At 32.2% G+C, this 19,914-nt stretch overlaps 1 protein-coding gene across 2 annotated transcripts in view; it reads left to right on the top strand.

Annotated features, from left to right (window-relative positions):
* The window catches only part of LOC139514406 (serine/threonine/tyrosine-interacting protein A-like), a 28,939-nt gene extending 9,576 nt beyond the window's left edge, over window positions 1-19,363 (top strand). For both annotated transcript variants that reach the window (XM_071303594.1, XM_071303595.1), the window contains exons 6-10: window positions 13,197-13,273; window positions 14,011-14,061; window positions 14,717-14,789; window positions 17,369-17,432; window positions 18,040-19,363. In XM_071303594.1, coding sequence (XP_071159695.1) covers window positions 13,197-13,273; window positions 14,011-14,061; window positions 14,717-14,789; window positions 17,369-17,432; window positions 18,040-18,104 — 330 coding nt within the window. In that variant the 3' untranslated portion in view covers window positions 18,105-19,363. The remainder of the gene's footprint in view (window positions 1-13,196; window positions 13,274-14,010; window positions 14,062-14,716; window positions 14,790-17,368; window positions 17,433-18,039) is intronic.
* Window positions 19,364-19,914: the final 551 nt, after the last annotated feature.

The following is a 19,914-nucleotide window of genomic DNA, read 5'->3' as shown; positions in this document are numbered from 1 at the left end:
TGACTGGTGTAAACCAGAATATAGATAAACTGAACGACAAATTAGACAGTAAAATAGACATGTTACAAACAGAAAACAAACAGCTAAAATCACGGGTCGTGTCCCTAGAAAATCAGGTAGATAAAATTGAGGCCGGTTCCCGTAAGAACAACTTGCTATTTATGGGTGTCGATGATAAACCCAGTGATGTAAACAATGTATTTGAAGATATTAGTAATAAATCGTCAAATCAAAAAGAGTCGTGGGAAGAGTGTGAAATGAAAATAAGGCTATTCTTAGAATCTGTACTAGAACTGGGTAAAGAATTTGCTGAAAATGTACAAATTGAACATGTACAACGTGTCCGTGGAACAGAAAGAAAACGGCCGATAATTGTAAGATTCTTAAGCTACAGAGACAGAAACCTAGTATTGAAAACGGCAAAAAATATTCTTAAACAAAGTCAAACTTACAGAGTCAACGAAGATTTTACACCAAGTGTGCGAACTGCAAGGAAAAATTTAAGCCCATTCCTTCTACGTGCAAGGGAAAATGGCAGTAAGGTCTCAATGCGTCAAGATAAGCTTTTGATCGATAGTAAACTGTACACTTTTGATGAGGAAACTCAAGACATACAAGAAGTTACAAGAAAATAGGGATGTGGTCAAGGCTCACGGTACTGTATATATGACAATTATTTTAAATGTAAACCCGATTCCTCAGAGAAGAAAATTAAGATTGTGTCTTGGAACATTGAAAGTCTAAAAACAAAGTTATATCGTGACAAGAAGTCTGTTGATGAGATAGTAGAAAATCATGATGTTATTAGCTTTCAAGAAACATTTCAAAAAACAGAGGATGAATTTGTAAATACGTTTTGTGATTTTGAATGTTACGAAAGTATTCGTGTAAACGATCAATTTGTCTACAACAAAGCTTCAGGTGGTGTGTTAGTGTTGGTTAGAAAAAATATTGTTACAACATATAAAGTTATACAAATCTTGAAACAATTTAAAGATATGATTATACTTAAATTTTGTTCTGAAAACAAAACAATTATAATGGTATTTATTTATATACCCCCAGAAAACTCCATTTTTTATAGTAATCAGAACACTACAAATGGTATTGATATTCTTGAAGAAGTGCTTTTTGAGGTTGAATCATTGTATGATAATTGTGAAATACTTATGGCGGGTGACTTTAATTCTAGGACTTCAGAATTAAATGATTTTGTCACAGAAGATAAACCTAACTATATTCCTGGTCTTCAATACATAATAAACAACGATCACGACTCAAAGTCATTTATTACGCAGTGTAAACGTAGCAATAAAGACAAAATTACAAATAATTTTGGTCGCTCATTGATACAGTTGTGTTGTGCAAAGGATTTATATATATTAAATGGACGCAAACATAATGATAGAGATGGTGAATTCACTTATATGAGTGCAAATGGTGCTAGTGTTATTGATTATATTATTTCTAGCTATAACATATTCAGATGGATATCACATTTTAGTGTACTTTCTGTTGATTTATCTAAACATTTACCAATTTCTTGTTGCTTAGATATTCCAGTTTCAGGACATATTGAAAATGGTGAAGAATATTGTAATGAGAAACAGATACGATTTAAATGGAACAGTAACAAAGCTCAGTTGTGCAAAGATCTAATAGTCAATCCGACTTCCTTAGCAGGTTTAAATGATATTTTAGAATTAATAGACAGCAATACAAATGACGCTGCCAAGGCATTAGTATCTCACTTGCAAAATATTTATACAGAAGCTGGTTTATTATCATGTCATAATAAAAGCAGTGAACGTGCTATTAACAATCAGGAATGGTTTGACTCGGAATGTGTGTCTATGAAAAGAAAAAAGTGTAAATTATTAAATGATTTTCGAGCAACTAGCAATGCTGACATACTACAAGAATATGTTAAAACGAAACAAAATTTTAACAAGTTGTGTGTAACTAAACAAAAACAACACAAAGAGAATAAGAAAACTGAATTATGTAATATTGCTAAAACTGGAGATTCTTGTAAATTTTGGAAATTGATAAAATCAGTTATTAGTAAATCTAATATACCTAGGTCAAATATTTCTAGTGAAGAATGGAAAACTTATTTTTCTGACCTTTTGAACCCTGAAATAATAGATAAAGATGTAAATTTTTCTGAATTTGTTGATAATTTTGTACAGGCTCATAATACTGAATGTGATTTATGTATTGATGAAAATTTTTCATATTTAGACAGTGATATTACTAGTGAAGAAATTTTAAGTGAAATAAAAAAGCTTAAAAATAATAAATCACCAGGTGAAGATGGTTTATCAGGGGAATTTTATAAATGTTTATCTTCAACACTTCTGCCAGTGTTGTTAAAATTATTTAATGAAATATTTCACACTGGAGATTTTCCAGAATGTTGGTCTACTGCTATTATTATTACATTGTTCAAAAAAGGCGATAGAAATGATTGTGGTAACTATCGTGGCATATCACTTTTATGTGTTATAAGTAAAATTTTTATGGGTATTATTTGTAATAGATTAAAAGTATGGTCAGATTTGAACGAGCATTTAATAGAAGAACAAGCTGGTTTTCGCAGTGGGTATTCCACAATAGATAATATTTTCATACTGTGTAGTATTATTATGAAATATTTATCAAAGAAAAAGGGTGTTCTGTACTGTGCATTCATTGATTTTAGCAAAGCCTTTGATGGCATCAATCGTTCAAAACTTTTTTATATATTGTTAAGTAAAAATTTACATGGCAGAATGATAAAGCTATTGCAAAATATTTATGGCAATGTCAAAGCAAAAGTTAAAACAACTGATGGATTATCAGAAACTTTTACATGTAATTCTGGTGTGAGACAAGGTTGTACTTTAAGTCCTTGGTTATTTGCAATGTATATAAATGAACTTGCAACTGAAATTGTGAACAGTGGTGGAAATGGCATCTTTATACATGAGAACTTTCATAACGTTATGCTACTACTCTTTGCAGACGATCTTGCACTTATAGCCGATACACCAATTGATCTACAGAGAAGATTAAACAATTTAGAAAAGTATTGCGAAAAGTGGAATATGACTATAAACATGGACAAATCAAATATTGTTGTATTTAAAAATGGAGGTAAATTATCTAAAAACGAGAAGTGGTACTTCAATAATGAACCTTTAAAAGTTGTCAGTTATTATAAATATTTAGGAATATATTTTTCCAATAGACTGAAATGGACTTACTGTTGCAAAACATTACGAATGCAGTGTGAAAAGGCTCTGAACATGATAAAACATTGTATGTGTAAACTTGGAACTAGAGATATAAATCTTGGATTTAAGTTATTTGACTCTATGGTTGCTCCAATTCTTTATTATGGTGCAGAATTATGGGGAACAGAGAAAGTGAAAGACATTGAAACTGTTCAAAATAAATTTTGTAAATGGCTACTTGGAATGGGCCAAAAGACTAATAATCACATAGCAAGAGGTGAATGTGGCCGTCATGAACTATATATAAATTATGTGTGTAAACCTATTAAGTATTTTCTACACTTACAATGCATGGATGATAACAGACTTCCAAAACTATGCTATCGTATGATGTATAAAATGAATGAAAATGGACGTTTAAATTGGTGTTCTAAAGTGCAAAGACTATTATTTTCAAATGGATTTGGTGTTGTATGGGAAAGTCAAAGTGTTGGAGATACAAAATTGTTTTTACATTTATTTAAACAGAGACTTACAGATATAAACTTACAATCTTGGTCAGATTATATTGGCAACTCATCAAAGTGTGCTTTTTATTCAAAAGTTAAGGATTATATTTGTATAAATGAAAATATACAGAAACTGTCATATAATCTTAGATATGAAATTTTTTCAATTTTATGTTCAAACCATAAGCTAGCTATTGAACAAGGTAGACATGAAAACCAACCAAGGGAAAATAGGTTGTGTAAAATTTGTAATACAAATGAAATAGAAGATGAATTCCATTTTGTACTTGTTTGTCCAATTTTGGCTGACATAAGGAGAAATTTTTTACCATTATGGTGTCAAAGTAATTGTAACAGAGACACTTTAACTAGTCTTTTTAGAACAGAAAATTTAATTACTTTGAAAAATCTGGCTGTATTTTTGAAAAAAGCTAAATGCTGTAGAGAAGAAGTCTTGTCACTATGACTTGATAAAATTAATATACTTAATAAATAAATAAATAAATTTATTACAAATACAAGTTTATAAAACTTTTGAAAATTAATAGATATATATATATATATATATATGTTGGTAATATGTGTGTGTTGTATTGTTTAATATATGTTATTATTGAACTGTAGTTGATATTAAATTGTGAATTTATAAATGTACCGTGGGCTGGAGGCCTGTTTTTGTACAATAAACTTGATTTGATTTGATGATTTGATTTGATTTGAAAGAATTTTTTTGAAAAAGGGTGGGGGAGGTGAACAAAAAAATTTGGAGGGTGGGGGGTGTGGGGTAAAAAAGAAATTAGGGAGGGGGAATACAATTTATTTTTTCTGGTTAGGGTTAATATGCAACAGCATAGTGTATTGCTTTAAATAAAAAAAAACCAGGGGGGTATTTTTTTTTTTTTGGGGGGGGGGGAGGGAAACATTATAGTGTATAAGACAAAAGCAAAATATTGATCACATTACCAATTCTAAGTTCTTTGACTACATGGACTACAGTTGTTCTGTGTATGAAACCTATTATGTGTCAAATATTTAACACTTTCACTACTGATTTTATTTTTTCTGCGGGTTTCTGTGGCCGAGGCAAATTTGCACGCTCAGATTCCCCAGCCTGAATTAATTTCGTGACCGGCGCTTCAAGAAAAGTTGCAAATTGAAAAACGTGCTGCAACTCGAGAACGCAGTCTCAGATCGCCTAAACAACTGATACAGAAGTTCAAAAGGTTGCTCTGTAAAAGATTTTCCTAGTGAATTAAAATTAAAACAAAAAATAATGTCTTTACAATGCTTGAAAGATCGATTTTTGTTACCTTTTTAGCTCAATGTTGCCAAAATGTCGACATTCGGATGGACTTTTTTACGTTAAAAATGTGTTTAAACGGATATAATTCAGCAAATCATTATAACCGAGTCTTCTTATTTATCTTATCACTCGTTTTTGTCATTTAAACATCGTTTATAGCAAAACCGAAGCTTTTTATCTCTCCTAAATTAACCGTTTGACTTTTCGTTTCCGACCGCCATTTGTATAGATGAAAAGACAACTCTGTCAATCGACGAACGACTACTCGGTTTCAAAGTGATAGATCATTAAATGAGAGTCAACATCTTCCTAGGTTTATAGCTTTAATAATAAGGATGACTGATACAGTACCTGAAATGAATACACAGTATATTAGTAAATGATTAGTTATCTCCTCCCCCGGGGACAAGTTTTTTTTGTATACGAAAAAAAAAAAACTTAAACAATTAAAGTCAAGTCTATTAGAAAATAGATCTTCAGGAATGTTCTGTTAAAGTCATCTGGAAGCGAACAAGATTAAACGTATGTTGTCCTTTCACAATTTTAAACGTATGGTGTCCTTTTACAATTTTAAACATATGGTGTCCTTTCACAATTTTAAATGTATGGTGTCCTTTCACAATTTTAAACTCAAAGTCTCTAGATTCACTTATCAATGTCTTTGCATATATATTTCATTAATCAGTTCCTGATTCATCAACGTTATGTTCTGTTGTGTTGCGGCGGCTCGGTCTTCGTGGTGTCAATAGTTCCTTTTCTCCAGCTTTATTATGTGGCTGAAGACGGGATAGAGCACGTGGTATTCTAGACGTTGAAGGTACATCTGGTTCAGGGGTCTGGTGGAATGACTGGTCCAAATCTATTTGTGAAGGCTGTTGAATTGTCTGAGTCTGCGTCACCTGTTTTTGAGTGGGGACTATAATTGGTGTCTCATTCAATGCAGCTGGTTGACTTAAGATTCTTGTTGGTGATAAAGACACTGGAATCTTGGGCACTTGTGGCTGTGTCGTCTTGGATGTAGATGGAGAGCTCAAGATCACTTCTTGATGTTGAACTGCAGTAGGTGCCATCAAAGTACCTTGTGTTTGGTTGGTTTGAAAAGGAGTGAACTTTCGAAGGTGTTGGCGGTTGCGGATAGTTACTCGGCCTGTGCCATCTACACGTATAACATACTGGTGGTATTGGCGTACTTCAACAACTGTTCCTGTACGTTCCCATCTCCTAGGATGGTTGCCTACCAAGTTTTGTATGTATACATGATCTCCAACCTGTAGTGTTGGCAGGTGATGAGTGTGTTCATTCCACCGTTCATGTTCCCTTGAATGACGTTTGGCAAGAGCCATCTCTCGATGAGACATTAACTCAGTCCATGTTTCATGTGGAGAATATCTACCCATCAGTATGGGAATGGCATCACGAATGGGTCGTCCAAACAGAATCAATGCTGGTGATGCTTTTGTCTCTGGGTCAATAGAATTTCTGTACATTAGTAAGGCTCTCTGGAATTTGTCAACATCCAGAGATCCAACAGCAGTAATGTTGTCCACCAGCATGCGTTTTACTGTTTTTACCGCTATCTCAGCCCTGCAGTTAGCGTGTGGGTTTGCAACTGATGACAGTCTATGACGAACTCCCCATGCCTTTAAAAACTCTTGAGTCTTCCCTGCTGTGAACTGTGGACCTCCATCAGACGTCAACTCTTCTGGGATTCCAAATGTCACGAACGTCTCACGAAGTCTCTTGACAAGTCCTTCTGCACCTGATTCAGACTTGTATACCATTGGCCAGTTTGAATACCTGTCAACAATAACTACATAGTCATTACTGTTATATGTGAAGTAGTCACTGCAAATCATCTGGAATGGATAATCTGGAGGTGTTATGTCAGATGGTGGCTGCATAGGGTTTGACTTAGCCATCTGATGGCAGTGAACACACTGGTCTCTCACCCGGGCAATATCTACTGTGATCTCAGGCCAATATACAGAGTCCATGGCCCTCGCACGCATAGCGCTGACTCCTTGGTGGGCTGCGTGTAAAGCATTGAGTACTGGTTTGCGAAGAGCTGGAGGTATAACAATTCGTTGGCCCATAAGAACTACACCATCCACGGTGCATAAACTGGATGCAAAGCGATGGTAAGGACGCAAGTCTGTTGGTAGCTCCTTGTAGTCTTCTGGGAACCCTGCTTCCAGCTGCCTGATTAGATTTACAAATGTAGGGTCTGATGCAGTGGCCTCACGAACCATGTTCCAAGTAACAACTGTAATAACAGCATTCAAGGCACAAGTGGCAGCAGCGACTGTGGAGGCGTCATTAGCTGTATCATTATCCTCTGTATGTAGACATAGACTGGTAAGTGTATCATGATAATGAGTAGTCATGTTAACTAGGGAATCAAGTTCAGGTGCTTCACCAGGTAAGTTCAGACGATCTGGTGGTCCAACAGGATACCGTGACGCTGCATCTGGCCCAAGGTTCTTTCTGCCTGGTACATGAAGAATTGTGAATCTGTACCCTAAAGTTTTCTCTTTGAGGTTGAGAAGTCGTCTGTTGTCGATGTCTGTGAGTGATCGATCGTTCAGAATCTGTAATCTTCTAGAAAAGCTGCCATTTTCTTAATGCAAATGCGAGTTGCCCAAAAATTATAACACAGTTTTAAAGAATTGAACGAAGAACAGGTACTGTATCAGTCATAAATGAGAGTCAACATCTTCCTAGGTTTATAGCTTTAATAATAAGGATGACTGATACAGTACCTGAAATGAATACACAGTATATTAGTAAATGATTAGTTAATCATGTACTCATATACGGATACCACGGATACGTTGTTGATATTGTAAACACTGGTATTAAAGAGTGTTATTAAACAAACAAGATATGTTTGTTGTTTCATTTTCCCTGGTAAACATAACAATACTTTATAAAAAAAAAAAAAATCTGCTAAAAAAAAATATTTTTGGTTCAATCAGACATATACGTCTCTGGTTCAAATAGTCCATGCTGCCTATTTTAGAAGAATAAAAAAGCAGAATATAGTTGGTCATGATTATCTTTTATAAGTAGATAAAACAAAATGGATTAATTATTTACCCGGGTCAACCATTATATATAACGTAACGGTACCCAAATTGCACCAAGTACCCAAATTGCACCTATTAAGCCAAAATAGTAAAAATAATCTTACAAGATTTCCTACAGACCGTAAACAATTTGTATTTTTATGATTTGATACTATGCACATCTTTCAACATAGGTAAAACTATTTAGAGATGCACAAAACGTTCACAGTATTCATCAACAGATGAAGTGTTTACTGAAAAGGCAAAATGTACTGAAACGTCGCCATGCGACGTCATCAAAACGTCATCTTTTTAAAATGATCAAATACAATATGTTACAAGTATCCATTTAAAAAAAGCGAAAGAGTAAGCCTGGACTAATATCCAATTGTTCAAAATATTTGAAGAAATTAAACAAAAGTTCTGTTATTAGAATTTTGACAGTGCGAATTTAAGCATAGATGCAATTTGGGTACTCCTCATTTCAGAATCATTGATGGTTTGGAGGTCAGTTTAGACCAATTTTTCTATGATTCCATATGGATTAAAAATCAAATTGGTGTACCCATATAATAAAGAAGGATACGGCTACAAAATAAACACAGGATGGAAATTTTTGTCTTTTAATATCATAAAAAAACGTAGGTGAAAAAACTGTCAAAATAGGTGCAATTTGGGTACCGTCACGTTATATATACAAGTATTTTTGTAGTTGGTCTTTTTTTCAAAGGTTTGGTGTTTTTTCAACTTCCTCTATTACCATGATTACCAATATGCAACAGCTTTGTTCTAGATTTTCTGATTATGTAATTTGAAAAAATTTTAATCACTGAGTATATAAAATATATTAAATTACTATTTCAATTATGATAGATACTTTAGTTATCATATATATACATGTACATTGTCATGTGAAGAATAATCACTTACACAATGAATTTCTACTCTCATTACATATGTACACATATCTGTCATATGTTTCATCCTTTCTTGATAATTCAGTGCAGTTTCATTTTTCCCATATCAAGTCACAAAACTAGATTTTGATAAAAAATTAAGCAATATTTTCCCATTTATATAATCAGTATTACAATTAACTAAGAGAATTTGATAACTAAATTATGAACTTTCAACAATAAAATTTTAACAAACAACAAGAACAAATTAAATACAGCAAACTTGACTTCTCTCTTTATTGTTCCAGTTTGAAGGCATGTGTGTGAACTTATGTCTAGTAATGGCCTTACCCTGCTTACCCCAGCACAAAATATCTATTTATCAATCACCAGCAAACAAGAAAACTGAAGAAATTTTAGGTTGGATGAATGGTAAATAATATGTAGGCATTACAAATTTAACTATCCCAAGTAAAATGAAATATAGGCAATATAGGAAAGGTGTACTGACATAAGTAGTCTCTAAACACATTAGCTCCATGGAGCTTTCGTTAGTAGAAGCCATATTAACTATGTGTATCAGTGAGAAAAATGTAAAAGCATAAAAATATAGTATATACCAATACACATAATTAACAGCGCCTGGTGATGTTTGATAGCCTGACCGGTTTCGGTCCATAAAGGACCTTCATCAGAGGCAGAATGGTGGATTAATGTTTGCACCCTATTTATATAGATATGGTAACCGGCGGTTGAGTTAACCGGCGGTTGGGTTAACCAGCGGTTGCGTTAACCGGCGGTTGAGTTAACCGGCGGTTGAGTTGCGGTTGAATTTACCGGCGGTTGAGTTAACCGGTGAAAAATCTCAGTGGGATTTTCCATGGTTACAATTATCTATATTTAGCTAATGTTCATGTTACAGTAAACTTTTTGACATGTTACGGTAAACATTTTTACACTATACGGTAAACATGTGACCTGATGATATAACCATATTTGGGCTTTAGCATTGGATAAAGGGTGTTTTAATAATTTAAGAAGTACATAGTAATCATTTAGTCTTGATCTTTGGCTAATGATCCACCTAAATATCAAGTCTTGGAATAGTATTTCATGGTAGTTATGGGATCTTAATATTTGGCTTATGATACACCTAAATATCAAGTCTTGAAATAGTACTTCCTAGTAGTCATGCAGTCTTGACCTCAGGCTTATGATACACCTGTATATCAAGTCTTGAAATAGTAATTCATGGTAGTCATGCAGTCTTGATCTTTGGCTTATGATACACCTAAATATCAAGTCTAATAATAGTATTTCATGGTAGTCATGCAGTCTTGACGTTTTAGCTTGTGATACACCAAAACATCAAGTCAAAACTATTACCCCCCCCCCCCCCCTAACCAAATAAAATTTGGTTTAGGGGGGGGGGGTTCTTATTGAGAATGCTTCATTTAAGCCTTTAGTACTCCTTTCAAGATCAAAGGTAGATGAATATTAATCCTCAGTGTTAGAAAGTTTTCAACACCTTAAGTTTGTAATGTAGGTATTACATATATACATCAATTTCAGGTAATCGCTAGGCTTACGCTTAGAGGTCCTATGCCAGTGAAAAATCAATAGGCGAAACCGGTCAGGCTATCAAACATCACCAGGCGCTGTTAATTATGTGTATTGGTATATACTATATTTTTATGCTTTTAAAATGAAATATACTTTTTTGAGCCATTGCAAGGTTTTTTGATAATATCAATAATACTAGATGTATTGGTCAGCCACCCCTGTTTGAAGGGTAGTCAAAGGGGTAGTTTAACCTCTTATCTTGCTAACTGGCCAACATTTATTACACATTTAACTTGACCAATATATATATTATATTAACAAGATTGAGACATTTGTTTTGTTCTTCAGAGTTTCAACTAATGAAACAACAGGTTTAATATGATTACAGAAAGGATCAACATTTTGTTCACGTAATCAAGTTTCATTTACTTTGATGGTCAGAGAAATGAAGGTACCATAAAATATGGGTATACCTGTCCCTAATCATTGTACAAGAAAATATTGAGGTGACCATTATTGGATTTGTTAACCGATACAACTTAGTAAATGGTATGCAAGACCAAGAAATGCTTTCATTTCTGATTTGTAGCTCCAAGGCATTTTGTTGTCATTTGGCCTTTGCCTTTGTAGTGAATATGAAATTAGGGAGATGAGGTATGATTGCCAATAAGACCACTATCCACTATAGTTCAAATACAGTGGATGTAAGCAATTATAGGCAACCATATGGCCTTCATCAATGAGAAAATCCCATAATGTAAAGTCAGCTATAAAAGGCCCACCAGACATGAGAAATATTAAACAATTCGACTGGGAAAATTAACTGCCTATATATATAGCTACATGTACTTGATTACAAAACAATTAATCTAAAATGAAAATGACAGACATGAACCAACAACAACCAGTGAACTACATGCTCCTGACTTGGGACAGGCACATTATGAGTGTGGCAGGGTTAAACGTGTTTGTGAGCGCTCAACCTTTCCCCCTTATCTGGGATAGTGACATAACAGCACCTTTAAAAATCAGTGGAAAGCTTAAAGTTATCAGTTTTGTTGATTTAGAATGCATTCAAGAAAAGGATTGTCCATATAAAGTTGCCCTAAATCTGACACCTCCTTTTCAGTACCCCTGACATGACTTAGCCCAGTATTCCCACAAGGGGCAAATATATGTGTAGACTTTTTCAACACTACTAATCTCATTGTTTGTGCCACTAATCACCACCATCTCCTCACCAATTAATATTAACCTCCTGCTCCCCTTTGGCTTCCTCATTATTTGACTCATTATAGCCCTCACTGTCATCTTTCCCCTGCCCATTCTGACCAATTCTTAACCTTTCCTCATTAAGTAAGTAAGACCTATTTTTCACTGAACCTGCAAATTCTACATCAGTTTCGTCTGACGACATTTTCACACTGAAATACTAGCAGACGAAATTGCACTTCCTAAACTGCTTTCAATTTCGTGCATTGTTCTCCCGTACATTCACAGCCCTATCCGCTTATTTCACCCGATACTCGTGTATGTGTCACCCGAGTACCAGCTTTTCAAAGCCATATCTCTGTTCCCTCGAAATCGAGAATTGTTTTTGTAGCAAAGCCATGAACGCGAAAAAAACTTACTGGTCTAGTTCCGATTTGTGGGGGGAATAAAAAGATCGCTATCATATTTATTTAAGATATATTGAACCATTTATTTTTATAATATAGTTAAAACTACCTAAGAATAATAAAGGGCTTCGTCAAAACACAGAAAACAGCTGTACTTCCACTCCTCGTTATCTAGAGGAGCCATTTTGAAACCCCACATGACCTCAAAACGTGTTTCTGGTTCTAATTTTAGAAAATAAAATTTTCCGATTTGATTTATTTACCTTTCACGATGTTTTTAATGTTGTTGAAGAACTGAAATAATATCCTCAGATATCGTAGATTTTAATTGAAACATTGATTTCAACTGTTATGAACGGCAAATAGCGTAAAATTGCGGCTTTTATTGGGACAATATTTATGTATCCTGAAAGATACACTCGCCCTGCGCATCGTGTATCCTCAAGGATACATCCGCCCTGCGCATTGTATATCCTCAAGGATACACTTGCCGCGAAAGGGTTAATTACAATCCAAATTCAAACCTGTATCAAGTGCGAAAATTGTGTCTATTTTTGCCCCAACAGTTCAGGGTTGGACCTCTGCAGTCGTATCCAGCTGTGCTTGGCAAAGCAATTTATTTTTTATTTGTTCTCCACTATACAAACTAAATATCTTCAAATATTTATTTGACATGCTGCTAAATTTCATTTATATAAAAAAAAAGATTTATGTAGTTTAAGCTGCCATTCTACAGCCTCTTATGTTTAAAAATTAACCTCATTATGTGAACATAGCCAACTTGACTCACCCAATATATATTAGAAATTACATTCTATTTAAGCAGTATTATTTATATACAAATGGAACTCTTACCACTGACATTCTGACAACCAATGGACCATAACTGGCCTAGAACCGAGACCATTTGAGGTCAACTGGGAAAACAAAACAAAGTTTGTTATATTCTTTGATAAAAAGTAAATAACTCAAGAGAATTGACTTTCAAGAAATGTTAAGTTTATAACCTTTTTTGTTTTTCAGGTTAGACAATTCTTAGAAGAGTGTTTTTGCAGTGGTGGAAAGGCATTGATACATGGTAATGCAGGCATTTCTAGAAGGTATGCTGGATAGAAAGAAGTAATGTCAAGCATCTGTACAACTGAAATCATGATTATGTTGATTTCAAAATTTTGGAACAATGTCGGGTAATCTCAAAAACAATTTCAGAAATTAACTGGAAAATACAACTTTAAACCAAGTTAGATTGATTATTAAAGTGCCTATCTATGAATAATAAAAGACTCTGTAATTTTCCTGTATTAATCTATTCAGCAATCAAAAACCATTTGATGGATGAATGGTTGCACAGAAACTTAATACATGATAGTGAAATCGAAACCATGTGAAGTCAAAAAGTCAGAGTTTATTTGATTCATGATATGACCTTAACCTGAAATTGTAGGTGCAACTCTTCAACAGATTTATGTGCCTCTTTGAAAAATATTGTATGCAATGCAACATATAGGCAAAAAAGCAGTGCACCATATATTCATAAGCATTACACAAATAGTTCTTTAATATCTTGCATTTTGAAACAGAGATAGAAATGAGACCATGTTATTGTATTGACCTTGTATGCACAATTCAAATAAATTGCCTTATGGATGTCATGAAAGTCATATATTTTTTTAATTTACAAACTCTAAAAGAGTTATCAACCAAAATATGAATAAGATACTTTATTATTAACTTACTTGCACAAAAATTTCATTGAATTAAAATTTGAGCAGAATTTTAATTAGGTTAAGTTCTTTCATAGTACAAAATGTACCTACATTACTTTGTTTTATTGCAGTGCAGCCTTAGTAATTGCATACATCATGGAAAAGTATGGACTTAGTTATAAGTATGTACACTTATATTTTAGACGTATATATTAAAGAAGTTAAGGAGATAAAACATAACTTATTGAGAACAAAGTTTTTTACAGACAAATAAATTCAATGCAAAGTTAACGTTTGAATGAGAATTTTTTGGGAGTTAAATCTTATTTGAAAACTCTTCTGTTCTGAACAAAGTTTGTGATAATTCAAATGAGGTATATATAAACCAAAGATCAAATTGAATATGTTTCATTTAAAGTGAGATATTGAAAACAAAATACATGTTTGAGATACGCCTGAGTCAATTACACTTAAGTACAGAGATCGACTTGTAACATGGAAGAAAGCACTAGTGATAATGAAATCATGAATCCGCTTTATTTATAACCATGAATATGATATTAAGTATAAATATAGAATTGCCATCTATCCTCTTTCAAAATTTGAAATTTGTTTTTACTATGATAAAAGATAATGAATTTTGCACTTATTTGATGATAAAGAAACAAAATAAATACCTACAAAATAATCTGGTTCTTACCAGCGTTCATATCATTCTGTATGTGAAAAAACTGTTGATAGTCTACAGTGTAAAACATATTTTCCTGTGAAATTTTTTGTCAAAGATTTATCAGTTTATGAATATAAATATTTTTTTTCATATTTTCTTTTTAACAGAGACACCTTCCTTTATGTTCAACAGAAAAGATTCTGCATAAATCCAAATGATGGTTTTGCTCAACAGTTAACCGTAAGATATCTCAATTGTCTTAATTTTTAATTTTTAATTTTTTTTTGTGTTATTTTGATAAAAAGTTACCCGATTGTAGCATTATTGCAGAAATATCACTGCTGTAATTTTTGAAAATGATAAAAGTTGAGTAGATAAGGCCCTCTTTTGTCCCCCAGTTTTGACCTTCATGCAAGATAAGATTAAAAATTGTATTATGAGCACTCTCACAACTTCATTTCAAGAAAGATTGTAATGGGACATTGGAACTCTTTTTTTCAAACAATTAGTTACAGCAGTAAATTTGATAACTGGAATTGTTTATATGAAAATATTGTGTTACATTTATCCTGGCCTTCATTGGCTAATGAAACAAGGGTTTTGAAACAGTTGGATCAACCTCATAGGAATTCAGGTAAATCCTGATATCTGTGAGGATTTATTTTATACCTGTAGCAGTTGATGATATTTTAAAAGGATGCATTTTTCAATACTCACTGTTCTACCTCTGATGATATATTACAGTGAGATGCTTGTAGGTGTTACTGTAAAATTTTACCTATAGCTCAACTTGTTTTTAAAATTGTCAACACAATAGGGACATTTAAATTGACCAGTTGGTATTGTTAGATTTAAATCTACCTTGATGCTACCTGTAAAAAATTTTATTCACCTAACCAAAAGTTTCAGCATGCTTTTTTCCTGAACTTTTTGTTACCTAGGATTATTCTATTGAGAGATTTTTATTTTACTGTCATTCAAAATCTTATGAGTGATCAAGCCAAACAAGAATGACTATCATATATTTTATTTTCTTGCAGTTACATGTAATTTAAAATGGCATGACCTAGAATGCACTACATTTCATCTAAATGTTTGCATAGCCACTACTAGCAGTGTTTAATACCCTAAATAATCCAGTCGTAATATTTCACTCACTTTTATTCATTTTTCACTACTTCACTAGATTTTTTTCTAAATCCATAGTATAAATTCTGATTAACTTCCAATTATATACATCCTAATTTAACAGGTGCAGAATCTATACATAATTCAGAATCATTTCCATTACTATATTCCAAATAGTTATCCTCACTTATATTTTGTAATATTTTATTTATATTTTTACTATATATCACCTGATTTTAATATATCCACAGTAAACATTTTATTTCATTTCCTATAATAAATTTCCAAATCAAACAATATTTGATTCAGAATTTTATAATGACTATTTCCAATTTCACATTCACTTAAAACATTTCCTCATGTTAGGAATATTTTAGAATATTTTACTTTCATTTTTCACTTTATCACTAGATTAGACTATATCCACTGCATTACTTCAACATTTTATTTCATTTCCTATAATAATTTCCAAATCAAACAATATTTGATTCAGAATTTTATAATGACTATTTCCAATTTCACATTCACTTTTAAAAAACATTTCCTCACGTTAGGAATATTTTAGAATATTTTACTTTTATTTTTCACTTTATCACTAGATTAGACTATATCCACTGCATTACTTCAACATTTTATTTCATTTCCAAGATCCCATTTAAATAGGGAATCATCTTAAATTTGTAATAGATCCCAAAATTAATAATGAATATTTCAAAAATCACATTTAAAGCCACAGAAACATGTTGGATGAACTCACACTATATCTCCTACTTGAATTCCAGTTTTGAAATTTTTAAATCTTTGACATAACTAAATCCCATCGTATGAAAAATTGAATTCCTTTAGTGAACACAGCATTTTATGCACAAAACTCCCACTAATATTATAATAGATTTCAAAGAAAAAACACAGCAAGGTATACTCCAAAATTATTTCGAATTTTATATGTACAACATCATATGTAAGCCCCACAAAACGGTTTGAATGAATTATTTCCTCCTTGATGTCCTTCATGACAATAAAATCTTGAAAGAAACACATCACATTTTAAGAAGCAAAATTGCTATAAAAAGTCTGAGTAGTGAATTCAAATAAAATAAATCCAATATTGTATGCACAATGACACCAAAAGATTTAAAACATTGCAAATAATAATCCAAAATGAGAATCTTGAAGGGTCATGTGAAGAAAAAAACAACATATCCCTCTGAAAATTTAAACTGTAAACACCCTGGACAGCTATTTCTTGTTTCACTGGCAGCTGGACAATACTATGTATAAGGGTTCGATTTTTTAAAGAAGCATTTTGGTGTAAAAACAGTTTAAATTTTCAAACATAGTAATACATATTTATTTTAATCATTTACTGATTTAGAATTTTAGGTAAAAAATAGATAAATCAAATATATCAGGGATTTAAAACAATGAAAACCAAATTATTTTCTTCCCTATCAATTTTTAATAGAATAATCCTAAAATCTTCAGGAAAAAAGCATGCTGAAACTTTGGGTTAGGTGAATAAAAATCTGTACAGGTAGAATCAAGGTATATTTAAATCTAACAATACCAACTGGTCAATTTAAATGTCCCTATTGTGTTGACAATTTTAAAAACAGGTTGAGCTATAGGTAAAATTTTACAGTAACACCTACAAGCATCTCACTGTAAATGTCTCTTTTTGTTGTTTTTAGGAATATGAACCTATTTACAGAGCCAAACTAAGTTTTCTTAGTGGGAGTAGATCAACTGATAATTGTAAGTACATGTGTTTCCTTGTTTTGTAATTTGTTAGGTTTAAATTACTTCCCCTTTTGACAGGAATTTGGCTTTCAAATATATTTCTAACTCGGGTAATACTTGGCTATACCCATAGGTGTGCTATACAGGTGTGATCACAACCTCTTTATAAAAAAGCATTTCCTAAGGATTTGCTTAATGATATGAAAATAAAATGTGTTATAATTGCCAATGTTTATTATTTTATTGCAGTTCAGGTACACATAAAAGAACTGAGACAAATTTTAGTAATTAGATAGCTTTTGCTATGTTTGTTAAGTCACTTAAAGTCACTTAACACAAGAAACAGTATTTATTCACAACAGTATATACGTTAATGCGTATTTTGTCATCATTGTGGAAGGCTGCATTTGTTTAAAATTTATCTAGGCTCATATTAATTACTTTAAATGTCTTTTGATTGTGTATTGTTTTACTGATTTTTATTACTGATATTTACCTCCTATCTCTCCATGCACGAGTATTTCTGAAGCAATACATGCATCTGTGAACAACCAAAATCTTAGCAATGAATAGCACAATATAGCAGTTTTTTAGTGTGATTATAAGAAACATTTCATTTCAGGTTTACTTAAGAGGAAACATATAGAAGACACTGATGAGGATGAAGAAATGAGATTGCCAACTTGAAGAAATTCAAACTTTTAAATTACCACCAATCAATTGGTGGTTTCTTATCATATAAAATATGCAGCTTGTGTTAGAACCAACAGGAATCTTGGTGCAGAAATAAATCAGTGATGAATTTTGGTTATTAAATTACATTGATATGTTGAAAATGGATTTGTGGCATTATTTTGTTATTGATTGTAAATAAATATTTTTTTGTACTTTTAATACCTCAGTAACCTTAATATAAAGTTTACAGGAGGCAGCAAAGTGATGCAGTGCTATCAAGTGTCAAAGACACATTTATGAATATTTATCTTTTTTTTATTTACCGGTAGGTGTTTCCATGCATGTTGTAATTTAAAGAATTTCATTATTATTAATAATAATTATTATTATCAGTATTTTTAAGTGATTTCTTGATAAAAAATTTCGTTTCATTTTATAATTACCCAAAATCTTTTTATTAAAAAGAAAACAATAAGGTACAATTACACAAAACCGCCAAATTGAAATATCTATATTGTTTAACAGATACATGCATAAACCATGACTATTAATTTTTTTATTGATTACCTGTAAAATTGGAGGGTTGTGAATAATAAAATAATTCACATTACCACATATTGTTGATCATTAACCCGAGTCTGGAACTTCATCAGTTTTTCGTTCTAAGTTTTTTCTTTTTGTTTCTTATTTTCTTTGACAATATTAGTTTATTCAGTTGAATTTATTTTTAATCCTGTTGAGGTGCAATGGCTTAGGGTTCCTATATTTTATTAACAGTTTCAAGGGAGATAACTTAAAGTAAAGTTAATGTTCAATTCTCTGTTAATTTATCTAGCCTGAAGCTGTGTTGATTCCCCTTTAGAATATCCTCTCTTGACTTTTTTTGGTGTGAAATATCTGCATGCATGCATTTTCAGCACAGAACATGGTTTTAGAAACCTTTTTTTTTCAAAAAGGAGATTTCTAAAAATTAAAGACGTAACAAGACAACCGATTGTTTTAAAGTTGCCCAAGGGGCACTATTAATTTTAAGTCCCAACTCTCCAGTTAAACATTAGACAGACAGTGTAAAATAGAAAATGGTGAAAAAGGAAAAACAATCATTGAAGAGAAGTGTCAGAAATACTTTGATTTTAGTTACATATTGTATTTTTTTGTTATCTAAAGAAATATTTTCTTTAAATTGTACATTTATAATTTGTAAAATATTTGTTACTATGTTTTTTTTAAATGTTACAGAAAATAGAAATAAAACTACAATATAATAACTATTAATGCTTTATATATTGATGCCTTTAGAATTAGTAACATACCCTTCAACCTAGTGGCAGGAGGCAATGAAGTTTGATATATTCTTTCCAGAGACGGAACAAAACAAAAACTGTTTTATACGACCCCAAAATGATGTCGTACGAAGACACATTGGTTTCCCAATAATAACTTTAGTTTAAGTGAATAGATCTTTATAAAAGAATTTCAGAAGGTTCAATGCTTCAAAAGAAAGGTTGGGATTGATTTTAGGGATTATGGTCCCAACCGTTTAGGAATTAGGGGCCCAAAACAAGCATTTTTCTAGTTTCAGGATAATAACTTGTGTGAAGTTGTGTCAAGTATTTCAATTGCTCTGAAATTATACTGCAATGTTTAAAACCACAAGTAGAAGGTTTGGATTAATTTTTGGGGTTATGGGGCCAAAGTGTAGGAATTAAGGGCCAAAAAGGGGCCAAAACAAGCATTTTTCTAGTTTCCAGACAATTACTTCTGTAATTGTATAGATCTCTCTGAAATTGTACTACAATGTACCAAAAAACCAAGGGGAGGC

This window comes from Mytilus edulis, chromosome 3 (genome assembly GCF_963676685.1).
Source record: "Mytilus edulis chromosome 3, xbMytEdul2.2, whole genome shotgun sequence".
NCBI classification, from domain to species: domain Eukaryota; kingdom Metazoa; phylum Mollusca; class Bivalvia; order Mytilida; family Mytilidae; genus Mytilus; species Mytilus edulis.
Note: the sequence above shows the minus strand (reverse complement) of the source record. Positions and strands in the feature narration are given on the sequence as shown.